Source organism: Atractosteus spatula, chromosome 1 (assembly GCF_055471065.1).
Source record: "Atractosteus spatula isolate fAtrSpa1 chromosome 1, fAtrSpa1.hap1, whole genome shotgun sequence".
NCBI classification, from domain to species: Eukaryota; Metazoa; Chordata; class Actinopteri; order Semionotiformes; family Lepisosteidae; genus Atractosteus; species Atractosteus spatula.
Window position 1 is genome coordinate 53,141,107 of NC_142706.1, and position 17,816 is coordinate 53,158,922.

Consider the following 17,816-nt stretch of genomic DNA (forward strand, 5'->3'; position numbering starts at 1 on the left):
GAGTAGGTAAAAATACAGTTAGAAAGATAAATGAGTCAAGTTTAAAGACAGATGAGACAGATATTAGACTCACAATTCTAATGTATACTCCAGAGTTATGAATCTTATATTTATACACACCTAACACCCTAGTTAAAGATAGTTATTTAACAATTAAGGATGAGGGTCCCAAGATAAATTTCTGAATGCACAATATTGCCATCTACTGATTTTTAAGACTGCTTTCATCTCCTGACGCTTCCAATCCAAAGTGTTTCCATATGGATGTTGACACTGTAATAGGCATGATCTTTTTGGAGCAGAGAAAGGCATCTAATGTGGCTCTGGAGGCTGTACTGAGAGGAGTGATGTTTGACAGCGGCAATGTGGAATTAAAGAGCAATTATGTAGCACACAAGTAATTTACAATGACACAATATGCTCTGAATTGAGGTTTGGTATTGTTTCAGTTTGATTTTTGTTATGTACTAGAATTCCCCTTCTCTATTATGTTTACATCTTATAAAAACATACAGTTTGGAAGGTCAAAGAGAGAAGTCCATTCAGAGCATCTAGGCTAGGGGTAGCAAACTAAATTTGTATGACAGGCCAGATTTGATTTAGAAATACTTCAAGCATGCCATACAAACGAGAAATTATTGAAATACTAGGCAAAACCTACATACAGATACAGTACATGCATAATATTGTTTCCAAGTTGTTTTTTGCACTTTCTGTATTCATTTACAGTGAGGTGCATCCATTCAAAATGCAAATATCAGTCATTGCTTCTTCACTAGATACCTTCTACGTTATTTTTTGCACTATTAACCGTGATTATTGTACACTGCATGAATCTCCATTCTGTTGAAGAAGATATAATTCAACAACTCAAAAACGTAAATGCTGAGCTACTGTATACGCACCCGCTGTACAAACTCTCCATTGACAATTTTTTACTACAGCAAAACGTGTAATATCTGTGTTTTACTGTACCAAATAATTTTTGCTTCATTAAAGCTGTTTCCCTTCATATCTAACATTATTCCTCCTTAGTTTTCATAACATGTCAGCAAAACATGCAAGAGCTTTGAGTGCTGCAAAAGCAAAAACAAAAAGTAAATAAGAAAAGAATGTCCATTGCTGTAAGACCTGAAGTGAATTAAAGTTTTTGTCAAATATACCCATCTCTTTTTAAATCAACATAGGGGTGTATATGTACATCTACTGGTAAACTGCAGGACTAAAATGTGACTTACTGTATACTGGTTCTGGCATTAGATATCAGCATCACATGTAAGTGCTGCATAAAGGACTGATAAGACTAGCACTCAGTAGCTGCAATGTGAGGTGCAAAGCAGCTTCTCTCGTTTCGGAATTAGCAAAGCTTTAGTGTTATTGCCTGGGGAAAACAAATATACAATCTGCTGGCAACAGCCTCCTGTTGCACACTTCAAACTTATCAGCGTTCCATTCAATTCTATGAAAGAATATTGATTTCTTCACTTCTCTTGAACCACAAGAAATTCTTTTTTTCACTTATTCAATACATAATCACAATGCCCTTATTACTAAATATAATTTTGTAACAGAGATCAAAAAGTCTACTAGGTAGAGTTTCAGTCAGAGCAGTGGCTCAGGCTGCTCATTAATTTGGAAGAGGAGCTTAGAGGAAATGTGTATACAGGTTTTTTTCCCACACCCCTGAAAAACTGGACCTCTGTCAACGTCAAACAGGGGCATTTTGATTGGACAGAGGTAAGGAACCTCAGGGAAATACACAAGCTTAACAGACAAGCCTCGGGGTTGGATTGGGCCCACAGGCCACATGGCTGATACCCCTGATCGTGGTCTTTTGATTGCAGGAACTCATCCAGCTGTTTCTTGAAAGATGTCTGGGTATTGCTTGTACAACACACCTAGGTAGCTTATTCCAGACATTTTTGCTTCTACCTAGATCAAGCAGTGCTGTAAAATCACTGTTTGATATCAAAAGTTAGACCTGACAACAACTGGAGCTAGAAATACTAAAATGTACTCCTGTCAACTTTGTTTATGACAGCCAGCAAAGAAATGCTAGAAGCACAAATAAGGGAGATACTTAAATTCAAATGGATTTCACAATTATAATGGTGATTTTTCAAGAAGCGATTTAGTCTCGTAGACTGAAACTTGTACAAAACGCTCTACTGCTTTCACTTGTTTTCTATCATCAAACACTTATCAGCATGACTTTCTCAGTGATTTGCATACAACAATGTAAATGGTTTAAATGTTTCTATCTCAATAATGAAGTTATAAATCAAGACAACTAACTTTTTCCTTATTATGGACGCAAAATAACGTATGTTGAATCATTAGATTCAAACACACATCAATAACCGCTGGTCACCTTTTAAAGATGTTTGCACAGAACAAATTTTGCAAAGCTTCAAATCCAGATAACTTTCCAAAAAATGTGGGATTTTAAACAAGCAACAGACCTTAGAAGAATAATTAAAAACTATTTAAAATGACTGATTATGGTGTTGCATTTTTAACAGCAATTTAAGCTTCCTTTGAGTGATAGTCAATGAATACCTCTTTCATGTGTATTCTTTCATGTGTAAAAAGACCTGCAATCCATTATTTTAGCTTGAATTTGAGAAATGCAGAATGGAAGTCAAAATACCATAGTCCAATAAGCTCTCTCATACAGTACATTATTATTGAAACTGAAGCAGATTAAAATTCATTGTATTCAAGTTCCTTTCTATCTGCTCAATGAGCTTTTTACATATAATGAGAGCTACATATTTGCATCTTAAAAAATCCATTAAGGCACATAAGAAAAAAATGGAACAAGATAATAAATACAGGTATGTGCATCTGATATGGAATAATAGAAAAAATGTGTTCAATATGTTTTCTTGTTTAAACCTATTTTCTCTCACTGTGAAACAGGTTGAACCAGTTGAGTTCAAAGTTCATCCTAACTCCCCTGCTTTAGACAAATTAACAAAGGAAGTGGTTTATGTTATGTTATGTACCACTGTAATGGTCTGATGTTATATAAATCTCTCATTTGCCTTCTCCTAAAGAAAGAGCAGATATTCCACTGGACAAACTATTAAATGACATGGTAATTTCACAAATTATGGAGGTTGTGGAATAATTTGACAGCTCTGTAAAGACTAAGAGGTTCCTGAACAGTACATTTTTTTGTTGCCTACAAAATGACAGTGTTCATAAGCAGTGGCATGAACAAAGAACAATGGCCAGATAGGCAGGTGTACTTCTTATAATAATTTAATACCTTAAAAGATTCATGGAGGAAAGTTCAGGAAGAACTACACTAAATTTAAAGCTAGAAAATTACTGTGCAAACCCCGATACATCCAATTGTTTTTATTTGCACAGAAACATTATCAAACAATTTACATATACACATATACTGTACATATAAAGCACAGGAACAGTTTGCATTGACTGTGATTGTATTTGTTATGATAAAAGATCCAGAAAACTTGCAAATAGTGTATACATACAGTATATTTCTCAAATGAAAGTTTGTCTCTGAGATGAAAAAAAATGTAATTCAAGATTTAGCTGACACCCCTTCCCTGCTATTATTCCGTGTTTATTATCAGTCAGTCAAACAATCCATTTTTATTTTACAAATATTTGGTGAACAATATTTGAAAACTTTTTATAATAAGAAACGTTATAAAAGAAAAGTGAAAGAATTGCAATCTTTCAAATAATCAGTAATTTAAAAAACACATTAAACTAATGAATAACAAAGACTATTTCAAACTATTAATGGGAAATCCAAATGAACAAGAAGCAAATCAATTTCTTACTGAACATGTAAATAAAACAGGATGGTGACTCAGAAAACTCAACATGTGTAGGAGGTTATAAGAGGGCACCCGAAACAATACAGAAATTTAGTAAACTGAGGGAAAACAAGAAGAGAATGCAGATGTGTCTTCAGTTTAGATCTGAAAAAGGATGAGGCTAGGAACATCTCTAACAATAGAAAATAACACTTCAGAAAATAGGCTTAAATATCAAGTACTCTATAGCCACTGTCACATAGGGGCATAACAAGATCAGAGGTGTAATCAGTATCCAAAATATTAGAAACTGTGATAGAAAATCTGAATGGTAGCTAATACAGAGAAAGCACATATGATGTGAAGATTTTTATTTTATTCACCAACATCAACCTGTTGATGAAATGTAAGTTCAATCCAGTAAGGAAAGCCCTGCAGTATGGATATTTCATATGGGGATAGAAAGCGCAAATGAGACTGTCCCCTTGAACTGTTTCTGACTGCTAGAGATAAGTGCACTTGGCAGCTTCCAAGCTGAGGTGTGAATGAACAATGTTTCTGAAGCTGTTGCTTTTAACCTACCACTGTCTCAAGAGAGTATAAAAAATAACCAAGAGCATGTAAGACTCTTCTGTCTTCTGTCTTCTAACACAATTATATTTAACATTCACTTTTTATGTAACATCTCTGAGACCTGTGATGTTTTTACCATAATATTCTGTATTGTTCATTTTCCAGATGTTTTAATCTAGTGTATCAAAAACTTGTCTTCACTAAAGAAGGGAAGCAATAGGATTACCAGAGATGCACACTGCCTAAGGTAGGCTTTGTCTACTCACAGGCCTGTATGTAAGTCTCTAGGTCGGTCAATGATGCTCCATTTTGTGAAATGAAAACATTATGCCAACACATTACATTTTTTTAAGCTTACTGTTTTAATCAAAATCTGTAAGCTCAAACTGAAGACTTCTAAGGGTAAGATAAGTTACAGTAAATGTTTTCAAAAGATAAAGAAAAAAAAACAAAATATGTTGATTGCATAAGTATTCAGTCCCCTAAATTCAATTTTTGATGGACAACAATTTCAGCTGCAAGTCTTTTTGGGTAAGTCTCTACTATCTTTGCACACTGGTGCAATTACTGCTCATTCTTCTTCACACATTTGCTCAAGCTCTCTCAAATTACTTGGGGATTGCTTATGGACAGCAGTTTTCAAATATTTCCACAGATTCTCAACAGGATTGAATGGCTGGGCCAGTCAAAAACATTTCCTTCTTTGTTTTTAAGCCACTCCAACGTAGATTCGGCCATGTGCATTTGATCACTGTCCTACTGAAAAGTGTATTTTTTGTCTAAATTTAAGATCTGAAGCAAGTTTTCCTTTACAATGTGCTTGTAATTTGCTCCATCTATATTCAAATCACTTTTGACAAGCTTCCCAAACCCTGCTGATAAAAAGCATAACTATAACATAATGCAACACCACCCTGACAGTAGGATGCTGTTGATTGAGTGATGCAGGCAGTATGCTGTATTTGCAATAAATAAACACTTTGAGTTTAGACCAACACATTCAAATTTGGTCTTTTCCGACCATAAAACATTCTGCCACATGTTTTTAGGATTGCATAGGTGCTTTATTACAAACCCCATGTACAGTAGGACTTGAGATGTTTTTTTTTTCCAATTACAAGCCCCCTTTGTGTAGTAACTTTTCTCCCATCTCAGCCACTGAACTCTTTAGTTCTGGTCAACATTGACTTTAAAATCAATGTTGACCAGACAGTGGCATCCCTAACCAGATTCCAACTTCTCTGGATGCTCAGTTTGGAGGGACAGCCTGATTTGGATGCCTTTTACTTCTTTATGATCAACTTCGCCATGTTCAATGGACTTTGAAATATTTTTATATCCTTCTCCTGATCTGTGCCCTTATACAACATTATCCCTCAACTGTTTTGAAAGCAACTTGGTTTTATGTTTGAATCTTTGCTTGGAAGATTCAGGAACCTAAATTATTTTAGGTTTGCCACACTAACTGTTCCAAGACTTATACAATCATGAGTTTTCAATTTTCTCTGATATTATCTATTTACTTCTTTATACTTTTTGTGCTTTGAATTGGAGTGAAGTAAGTTGTTTACAGTATAACAAATATTAAATTCTACTTCAAAGTGTCATGACTGTAGGCTTTTAAAGTAACAAACTATGAAAGTTATGTAAGGGTCTGAACACGTTTGCAATGCTCTGTACTGTATCTTACTACTTGTATGTATGTTGCCTACAGAGACTAACATAGAGTTTGTATTTGATTAAACACTCTACAACACAAGCTGATTCACATTTCAACTAAATTGAAAGAAAATATAAGAGTTGCTTCTTTACAATAGTATAAATCAACTAAATTTCTTTGATCTTCAAAGGTTATAGTTCAAACCTCTTTATGGTGTTATGTAAAGTCAGGCTACCACTCTCCTAAGGTACGCTGGCAGTAATCTTTGCAGAATTTAGGTCATGTTCATTCTAGCTTGCTCACAATCCTGGAATAAAACCAAAATATGTTTCTACTTTACAAATCCCATCCAGTAGCACAGTACTGGCTCATATCATGCTCTACAGTTCCAGTTTTAACTGTAATCAGCTGTGGTTGAGTTTTTATTTGAGTAAAGTGCCAGTGCCCAGTCTGAAAATTCAAAGACACTGTACCCCTAATGTGGCCACGACTACACATAACAATCTTAAGCAGCTTCCAGAAACGGGAGGAGTTCCTTTTAACTGAAAGCTATATGCTGTTTCTTGGCAATAATACAACACCATTTTTATTATGGTGAAATTTCTTTCCAATGGACATCCTACTGTAGTCTGCTCATGAAGTCAAAATTAAAAATGTATGAAACACAAAGGTAGTAATGAACAGAACCCTTTTCCCTTGTTCCTGAACTTTTCTTATTTCCATAATAATCAATGAAGCAACTGACATCACTACACTACACAAGATTAGAAAAATATTACTTTATGCAGCATTCAGCATTCAAACTTTAAAAGAATGCAGCATTTCCATGATGAGTTATAACAAAAATAAACTCATATTTTAAAGCTCCGTCATACTCAGATAAACAAATGTTTTCCCAGGTTACATTAACTGCAAGGAAAAATCTACTGTACATAGACCTTCCTGGCTTGGACTTTTTGTGAACTTCATCTGCTTGATTTGTTTCTTGGATCTCAGTACATTCTACTGGAACTTAAAATGCAACCAGGACATCCAAGGCTGGCTACAAAAAAATAAATGTGTCAAAGTAATAAGCTGCCAGATTGGCTTCACTTAATACAAATAAAAATAAAAATGGAGTTGTCTTTTCTGAAGCTGTTCCAGCAACCCACAGTTAATTTAATCTGTTTGGCAATAAGCAACATGTGACTAATAATGAACAATTAAATGTCTCATGATTAACAGGTCATATAAAAAGGTTTTCTGCTCTGCACAAGTTCTTGTGCCATACCTTTTGATATTTATATACTTCTGTCTATGTAAACCTAGTTTAATATGTTAGCTGTCTTCTGATAAGAAGTAAACTTTGACTTTCAGTTACAGTAAGCAACATACTATTTACATTATTTATGTTATGTTGTGACTAAGTATTCCCAGTCTTTCACAAGTCTAGTTTCACAATTACACATGACCCAGATTTTTCTCTCTGCTACACAGTAGCATAGTATCCAGGCTAGAGTATACATTGTCCAGTGCAAAAAAAGTAATAAAATAAACACCTACAATATAAACATCACCCTACAGTAAGATTGTCAAAGTCCATCACAAAATGAATTTTGAGAAAAAACAAACAAATGTTTTATCAGTAAAGAAGTTACTCACAGGTTAAAGGGTTTTTCCTAACACAATTAATGTTATTGAGGCTTACAAAATTAAACACAGCAGTGCACAAGTCCAAAAACCTGACTATAATTACAAAATATTAGCAACATTTTATTTTTTAAACAGCTACCAATAAATAATCTTGCAGGTTTGTTATATATTTATATTTAAAGCCATTTAAGATTGTGCCATAAGTTAAAATATTTCTAAATCTGTCATACAACTATGTCACAAAATTGATTATGGAAGTCTGAATTTACCAGATTACTTCATAAAAGAGAATTATGTTATATTGGCTTCTTACTTTACCACCATGACTTGCCCCACAAAAAAATAATTTACAAAATCCTGTAAGTTTTAGTCAGCTCTGATGATAGAGACCAACCTCTGTATGGAGACTGCAAGAAAACACAGAGTGTTTATTAATTTGTCTGGTTTTAACTTAGTTGGTTTGAAGGATGACCAACTGCCCTATGGACGAGATAACCAAAGCTCTCCTTTGATGAGCCAATGGGTTACAGTACTGGCACTGAGAATGTTAGTGGAGTTTTAGCAAAGACCTCTATTTATACTCCAGGGATCCAGTGAGTGGTGGAGATTGGGGTTTGTCCTTCCCTGAGACTTTCATTGTGAAATCATGATTTGCATAGTCTAAAGTAGAAAAGGTTATAAAGATAGAGCAAGAACGTGTCTAAGCAACATATCATTAACTTCTTTATAGGGTAATGCATATGACCTTCAGATTAATGTTTAGCTCAAACAACTGTTTTCAGCTTGATAAATCCACAGAGTAATCAAGCAGTCAACCATAATTTTAACAGCTTCCAATGGCACATTAGAATAGTATGTAATGGTTTCACTACGGTAATTATGTCTTATTTTAAAATTGTTTCTAACTACAATTGACCATACTCCCAATACTATTCTTTTATAATGACACAATATTGCAAATTTTAATTCTGGATTTGAATGATATTTTAAACAACATTAAAGGATAATAATACATGTGCTATGATGTTTCTTAATTATAAATTGATTCAATGTAACATTCAGTTTGTAAAATAACAAAAAAAATACAAACTTGATTAATGAGTAATGTAGTCACTACTTAATACTAATTTACAGAGTAAAGTAACTAGCAATCACAGTACAGTAACTAATATCACTCAGTCAAATCCGACTTCACCTCTGAACTCAAATGAACAGCAAGTAAATTATCTGGCAATGTAGTTCTCAATAAGAAAAGAACAGTAGATACTGTATGATTTTCTAATAAGGTACAGTAGTTTACCCATGTTGATCATTTGAGGACATATGCTTTCAATGTACTGTGTAATAATAATAAATATTCATTATTGCTTCGATAAACTTGAAGTAAAATATGGTAAAGAATAAACAAGGTACAGTAAATGTATAACCCTTTATAGCTCTCGGCATTTTCAAGTTAATCTGTCCATCACTTACATAAAATCTCAACCTCAACCAATGCTTCATCATTTTCGTCAACAATGTTCCCTCTAAAAGCTTACTAATGTTCTGTTCTCAAGCTCAGTTGTTTCTAACCAACTAACAATATCAGACCACAGACGTATGTTTTTTGTCTTACCTTGACATGTTTTCTGGAATGCATCTTTGGCCTGGATAGCCTTCACCTCTGGATGACAGAGAGCTTTGTGGCAGGCCAGGTCGTGATTTCCATGTCTCCATTAACGCCGTAACAGGAGAAATAAGATTTAACAGGGGGTTTGACTGGTCTCTCACATCATGCCGTGAAAAAGACATTGTTCCTTGCGCTCCGATCTGGTAATGAAATGAATGTCCACCTGAATTAACACCCACAATAGCCGATGCTGGCATGTTATTATTCTCTTGGAAAAAGCTGCCATCATTAGGCTCTTGCTTAATCCCCTTAGGCAAGACACTGTTAGGAAACGCATCAAGTTCATAATTGCCATTCAGTGAAGGAACAGGTGGTCCCAAAATCCCAGAAAGGCTGTACTCATCTACATTATCCCTTAAGGACAAGTAGGTGGTTTCTGACACAGAGAAATGATTTAAAGGGTGTTGCTGCCCATTATAGTGAAGATTCAGACAGGCTCCATCTTTGTTTGTTTCTCTTTTTATCTGTGTTGCAAAAGGTGAACTGGGAACATCTGGCTTATCAGTTAACAGACACATGTTAGTCAAACCTGGTTGTGGTTCATTTTTTATATATTTCACCCTATTCATCTGATCTAGGCCAACATCATAGATTTCACCCTCTGTTTTTTCAACTTTTGGAAATTCAAAGCATTTAAACTCTTGGTCTCTCTCATTTGGACTGTGGATGTCATTCTGAACAAGACCCAGTCCACTAGCAGGACTAGCGATAGGGAATCCTGTAGAGCTGTAAGAAGGACTAGCGACAGTCATATTTTTGATGGCTGCAGGACTAGAAATTGAGGCTCTCATATAGTTATTATTATTGGTACTGCCAGGGCTTGATACAGAAGACCTCATGTTAGCACTACATGAAGCAGGAGATTTCACACTGCACATGCTGTTCGGACTGGAAATCGGGGATCTCATTATGTTAAGGGGACTAGCAAGTGGGGAACCGACAGTGCTTGTGTTGGTTGGACTACAGGCTGCAGAATTTCTGGTATGAATATTAACCAGACTAGATCCGCCACAGGTTTGACTGATGGGGCTGCTAACCGACGTACAAGGATTACCAAAGTTTGAAGAGCTGCTGGTTGCAGATGCAAGAATGTTATTAACGGGGCTGGACATTGTGCAGTTTGAGTTTTGTGAATTGCAACAGACAGGCGGGGCCATAGCAGAGGAACTGGCTGGGATGTTAGCAGGACACTCTGCTGAAGACAAATTAGACGATCTGGATACTACAGAGTAAGAGGATGAGATTAAAGAACCCAGTGATTTCAATTTTGGGCTCAAAGCTGATAAACCCAGATGCTCATCATTTTTATAAATCTCATTCTGTTGTCCATTATTGGGATACAGTTTCCCAGGGCTGGCCTGACCTCCTTGTACATTCTGCTGGCCAAAGCCATAGTCCGCATCTCTCACTGCATTCATGTACAAGCCCATTGACTCAGCCACAGTCTGGGACAGTTCCTTGGAATCCATCTCCAACTTAACATTTTTGTTTGAAACAGGGAAAATAAACTGCTGATTCTGGTTCAGACAGGCCCGAGACTGCTCCGGCTCTTTTCCACAACCATCCTTAAAGTTGTCTGTTGTGTCTGGAGCACAGCTACTGTTAAGTATCGTCGTCAATGTGCTGCTGTCAGTTTGAGTGCTATTTTCCAATGCACAGTGGTACTCCATAGCGTGAGGCACTTGAACCCATCTCTTCTCACTGTCTGTTTCTTCACAAAACCTTTGGCATCTTCTGGTCTCCATTGGATCATTGATACACCTAAAGGATTAAAATAATGAATGACTGCTCAATATTTTTATATTTCTTATACAGTACATGACTGTGATATTGGTGATAAATTTCTATTTAATTTCATACTAAAATTAAGTCTGCAAACACAATGCTTCCTAAATTTTAGTATTCAAACCACAGAGATCCAAATGTTATTTTTATATGAACTCAAGATATACAGTATGTTTTCTATTAAGAGTGTTATAAATAAAAGATATTGGTTTCTTACAAATTATGTTTTAATTTTTATTAAATCGATATTATCTGATTTAAAACATAAAGAATGAATAAAGAATTACAATCATAGTTGTGAGCCAATAAAATTATCAAAATATTTTCGTTACAAAAACAAAAAAGGAATATGGGATACTAGAGTTTTCCAGAACAGGAATTAAGAATATCTAGTACACATAAGCACGTACTGTATTCTTTGAAGAAACCGTTTCCATTTTCCAAACTCTCTAGTGCTTCCTCAGCTAGAACCCTTTAAGTACAGCAGCCTGTCCTTCGCCTACAGGGAGTAACTACGATGCAGACACAACCACGCTTCAAGGAGAAATTGGTTTGAGTACCAGCTGACAGACCCTTGCCTTTGGAAAACAGAGCTCTTCGAGAGAAAGAGACTTGCACACTATATTCAAGGACCGATCAATAGACAACTGAAATCTATTAAGTGACATTTTATGATACTTCAAAGAGTACTGCGCGTGTTAAAACACAACTGCATTGAAGTTCCCTGCGGCATTTAATATTTTAAATGTTCATTAACACAGCTATTGCCATCGGCGGAATTTCCGAGCTCACTCTTAGGGGCGGAGGAACGGGGCGGGGTACGACACTGCTCTATAGACTAAGAACTGGTGACGTTTAATACTTTTAAATGCTAAACCTATTTAAAAATAAGTCTCTCTATAGCGTTGTTGGGTAGTTTACACCTACCCACCCATAAAGTGAATTATTCCAATTCGTATCTTAGTACGTTATTTTAAATCACCGTGCATGCTTTATGGTTAAACGTATCCCTTATTGCAAGATACGCAACATGGCTAAATGAAACTCGTTTTTATTATATAAACTCCTCAGCAAAAAAGAGTGTTGTCTCTTTAAAATGAATCACATGTTTTTTTGTAGCACTCTCTTCTGTACTCCACCTCTTAGCTACAGCCATTGGGTAAAAAGCTTAACTGTGATACGAAAACTTCATCACGCCACCCACGGATTGGTTGTGCTTTGCTGTCATTCTCCTCTTTATGGGCCGTAAAGCCACAACATTGCTGCGACACTACTAAAAAATACTGATATTCTTAAGGCAACAGTACTGTTCGATTCATTTCTTTTATAAAAACATTTAAAATTTCAACAGTGGGCGTGAAAAATGCATTCGATGCATACTACCGAATTTGTAAATAAGTCGGCAACAGTGAAGTTATGAAACAAGGGCTAAAGTTACTGAGTTGCTGTCACTTTTGTGTTATCGCATTTCGAACTTCTTATTTACAAGTTTGCGTACATTTTATGTCAACACTTTAATATACACATCTGGGTTACGTTACATGATTCCCGAATGTAATATCTGACATTTGATCATGTAAAATATAAACGTGTAAAGGATTATTGTGTTGTTGTTTTTTTTTGCCCAAGCCATGCTAAAATTTTAACTTGGTACTGTAGATTTGAACGGTAAAGCAAAAGCTATTTACTCCCAAACTAAAATTTTTATGTGCAATTTCTTTGAATTCAAAGTTTTTATAAAGTACTTCCCTGGACTGCATTGTTGCTTTTTTGGAAAACCTAATACCAATAGTCTAATGATGGGTAAAATACAACAGAAATTATATCTTCACATTTAAGTGTGATTAATAATGCCTCTCTCGTCTCTAAGTACTCTGGTTTTTGTCCTAAAATACAAAAAAAAAGTTAACCAACCTTAAACTGCTTATAGAGTTATGATCTGGTGATATCGCAGAACACTTTTTTCTTGTTGTGAATGAAATGAAATTGTTAGAATTTAGTATGTTAAAAGCGCGTGACTGGTACACACTTCTCCCTCTTGCAAAACGGTCATTATCCTACATAAAATATAGATGTCCAAATTAATAAAGGTATCTGAATTTTAACGTCTTTATACGTTTCCTCAGAACAGACTTTTAAAAAAATAAAAATGTATTCTGTTTTGCCTTTTATATAATCCCTAGGTTACTAACATCAACAATCCTTTTGGAAAAAGATTTGTCTCTACAAATTGTATACAGTACGTGCTAAAAAGGTTCTACCTAAAAGCTGCTGTTCTTTACAATACTAACATTTGATAACGAACATCCTTGCAATAAAAAAAATAGTTAAACTCGTCACTGTGCTCGTTTGAACTTGACTCTGGCGTATTGAAATTAACCTGAAATACAGTAAAGCTACCTACTGTACAAACTGTCTCGCCTCGACCACCCTCAGTCCAGCTCTTTGCTCGTCCTTACCTTAATTACGACATCCAACTTAGTCAGGTGGCTGTGTTGCTGGGCAGCAATAAGCCAGGAAAAAATAAGCAGGTCAGTATTTTTTTTCCTGCCAATATTCCCAGTGTAACGACTGTTATTTACTCTTTCCATGCATCCACTAGTTTCAGTTATGACAGCTTGAATCGCAGAAGTATACAGTTGTATACATCCCAGCATTAGCCGTAATCCAAAACAGCAGAACGGTGATATAACATCAAAACTGGGACCCAGGATTAAAACAGCTTCCCTTGATATTTTTGCATTTTGTCCAATGAACTGAAGATTTCTGATTTTCTTGCTTTCCAGCAGAGAACTGATAAAAACAGCAAGCGAGTCAGACAGACTTGCCAAGCGACGTCATTATGTGTACATGGACCCTCCTACTGCAACGAGTGCAATACAAACTCGGAGGAAATAAACTCGCTGGAAAGGGTGCTGCAGACAGGTACGCTACTGCGAGGTTTTGGAACTACAAGCGCGCTGAGCTTCTCGTTAAACAGGTGAGAATCAGTTTACCCAACCCGAATAAGAAAGAAAGAACGAATAAAACACCAAGCTGTTGGAAAGGGCGTCGTTTTTGTAAAACTATATTGCACAGCGAAAGTATCCCCCGGTGGGACGTTCAAATTGGCCATAATTTCACATGAGGGTCACGATGTAATCTTAAAAAAATAAAAATATTTTATACTCATCCATTTTTACGTTATCAGGTAATGTGGGTTTACACTTTGTGCGACATATACTACTCTACTATCACATTCACAAATAATGTATTCCTTTGATAATGCAACATGCAAAGAACGAAGTGGATCTCAAGAAAAATAACAGCATGGACAGCTGCTTAAATTTAGGGACAGACTGTATAAAAGAATTATACGAAATTGATGCACTCATAGAACATTTATGCATCGAGAAATCAACATATTTATAAATGCATATCTACTGTACTTCCCTTTGAAAGTTTTTCTTGTAAAATGATGCAGAGGTTGGGTTCACAGTAGTTGGACTAGCCTAACATGTAGATTTTCATATCTTAAGTATTAGAGTAATGAGTACAGTATTGACAGAAAAGGATGTTTCTTACGTGAACTGTGCTATGGCAAAAAAAAAAGATTAACCTTCGTTTAAGAGTTTGCTACAAGTTGTTGAAGCAAATACCCTGGCCTCTTTCAAGAAATGGCTGGATGGCATATCCAGATAAATGGAGAAAGAAACAATTTTTTTAAAAATAATTAGCTATCAGAAAACAATTGAGCTACAGTAGGTGGGTGGAACAGCCTAATCTCTCATGTTCATACGGTATATAGATATTCAGAAAGATATCACTAAAAGCAATAGCAGACCTGGCTAATGCATCAATTCAAATACCTTCAGGGGTTTGGAGCAATTAGATGATGGAGAAAAAACACCATCAGGAAGCTCAGCTCATATTGCAGGAAGCTAATGAACCTCTTTGTACTGTACATGTTATGTATCTGTGAACATCTAGAGAAATTAATTCTTCTACATATTGCATTTGTAATTACTCTACATATTTATATGTGCAGAATTTTTAGATACACAGAAACACTTGACATAAGGCAATATGCATTTACATTTGAAATAATGCCTGTTTGGTTTTCAATGATCTAGCACATTTTAAGCAGCGTGGCAGTATACTGTACAGTACTTCCGAATTATGTCGAGACTGGCAATGCAGTCATTTTTTGCCACAGAACACAGAATTATTGGTGATGTTTTATAGGAATCAGACAAGGCTTGACCAGTCCCCATTGCTAGAGTAGAAGACTCATTCTTCCATTTAAGAGATAACATGGGAAGTGTGGATAATATACTGTACTTCTCCTATCCAGGTCAACAAATATAGGTATACTGTAGGATAGTATTGTACTATACAGTATATAACCTCGTTATTTTTTCTTTGTACTGTATGCCTGCGAAACAGAACTTGCTCTTTGAAGTACTTTTGTTTCCATTACATTATTCATACAATTCTTTATATGTCTGTCTTCATACTTTCCAAAGCTTTTTCACTAAACGGGATCTAAATCAATGTTTGGTTTTATTACTTCACCAACTTATCATCACAGACTGTTGGAGTCACTTTAGGCTACTCAGCAATATATCATGCTGGGTTATTCAATGTAGACATGTTCAGGACTGTTGTCTTTGCTTTAGTATTTTTATTGCTTTACAATACTGTGTACAAAACCATTTTATTTTCACATTTCTGGAAACTTGTCTAAAATGCCCTTCTTAATTAACTCAGAAAGTTCTCAGAAAGGGTAAGAAAAGGTGGGCTAAACATTGTATGAAACGTTCTTTAGCATGCATTTATTTGATCAGGCTTTTCACAAATATGCAGGAAAAATATTTTAATTGAACTTTTAGATGAAGCAGAAACTCGCATTAATTGTGGATAACTATGTGTTCTCAAAGGATCTGTTCTCTTGTTTTAAAGGTAACAGTAAAAATTGCTTTATTGCTTCACATACAGTAATATAGGCTCTCTTGGTCTCGAGGAGCAGATTATTATACTGTATGAATCATTAAAACTTTTCTGTGTTCCATATGCATATTAAATATTAAACATGGTGCATGCTATATTTAGCATCTTTTATGCAACTTATAATATCTACAGTATGTCATTCTATTATACTATATCTATGTCTATTTACTTTTCTCCTGGTACAGTTGTGACACACCTTCATTAGCAGCCCTTCTCTGACCCCAAACTCTTTACTTGCTTTTCCTGTTTTCAAGTGCTATTGGTTAACATTTCTGGGGAAATAGAAAGAAATGTCAGTTGAGGGAAAAGGATTGTTTTCACAGCTAAAGAAGAAACCGGTTTTGCCTTTTCTTCTAATAGACCACATACACATTGTGCCATGAAATCCTGCAGCTTTCAGTTTAAGAATGATATTGAGTCGTTTACAGTCAATGCTGGACTTTATCAACAGCCCTGGCAGTTTAAGTCGTGTATTGTATGCCACTGTAAGCACTACTGTTATCCAGTAATTATTTTCTGTCTGTCCTCAAAGACCTCTAATAGCTCCTATGATATTGTTATACTTAGTCAATCTTGAGGTTTAGCTCTGATATAATGGTTCTGTATGTTCACAAAAAATTGGATGGGCATTTTACATGCAATTTTCAATTCAGGTGTTATGCTCGTTTTTAATGTTTTCACTAAATATCTTAAGGAGTGGTTTTAAATATTACTTGTTTGATTTTTAAGTATGCATAACCTGAAGCAGGGTGCTTGTTTTGACATCAGTAACATAAAGTAATTTACCAATCCCAATTATCTTTTAATTTACTGTATTATTGTCTCTCAGATTTGTTACCTCTTCAGTCAGTATTCATTTACTGCTGTGGTGCTCAACTGTTTTGAAACAATTTTAACCTGAATAACCATTTTCCTTTCATCTCGATCTTGGCACTTGTGATATCTTTATCATCTCTGTGTGCAGTTCATATACTTTTTGTTTCTTTTGATCTTTGTCTCTTTTTCATGGCCTGTCTTTTTGTTCTCTTAATGTCTTTATTATTTTATGTCACTTTGGAAAATACTTTTTTTAAGATGTACTTCCTTGTAGGTTGAACTTGCTTTTCACAGAAGCAAGGATTCCTTGAAATGTCTACTGGCTTCATATTTATTATCAAACACCATTCTAATTTTCTGAAACAGATCCTCAATACTTCATCATCAAGTTTCACAACATTTTCAGCAATATCGCTCAATCTTACAAAAATAGACACAAATATTTTGAAATGAGACCCTTTGGGAACAAGAGATTTTCATTTCAACTGTTCTTTTTTTGTCTTTTTTTCAACATAGATAAGGACAGTAGGGATGAGAAGTTGCAAACAAAGCACCCAAAAAATATTTATTTGGTATGCTAGAATATGATGTAATCCACTCAAATTATCCCGCTAGGAAATACAACTACCTCTGGCAACAGCAGACTTCACACATTTGTTGCGTAAATCTTTTCTTTAGTAAAAGAAAAGCTTTAAACAACACATATTGTTAAAGAATGTCATTATGAGAATGTAATTGGAGCTGTAAACATTGTCCTCGGCTGAAACTGGTTTTGAGATGTATTTAATATTACTCATTACAACATACATGGAGGGATTTCACTCCGTTATCAAGACAAGTAATTATCCTTAAAATGCTCCTAATATTTTTCGCATTTAATTGCCAATAGCTTCAA

The 17,816-nt window shown here is 35.2% G+C and overlaps 1 protein-coding gene across 2 annotated transcripts in view; it reads right to left on the reverse strand.

The window, feature by feature from the left end:
* The window catches only part of nr3c2 (nuclear receptor subfamily 3, group C, member 2), a 156,304-nt gene extending 142,582 nt beyond the window's left edge, over positions 1-13,722 (reverse strand). The window contains exons 1-2 of one of the 2 annotated variants that reach the window (XM_088912592.1): positions 13,576-13,722; positions 9,278-11,092 (exon numbers count right to left, since the gene is read on the reverse strand). In XM_088912592.1, coding sequence (XP_088768718.1) covers positions 9,278-11,076 — 1,799 coding nt within the window. In that variant the 5' untranslated portion in view covers positions 11,077-11,092; positions 13,576-13,722. The other variant, XM_088912602.1, reaches the window with a different exon arrangement.
* Positions 13,723-17,816: the final 4,094 nt, after the last annotated feature.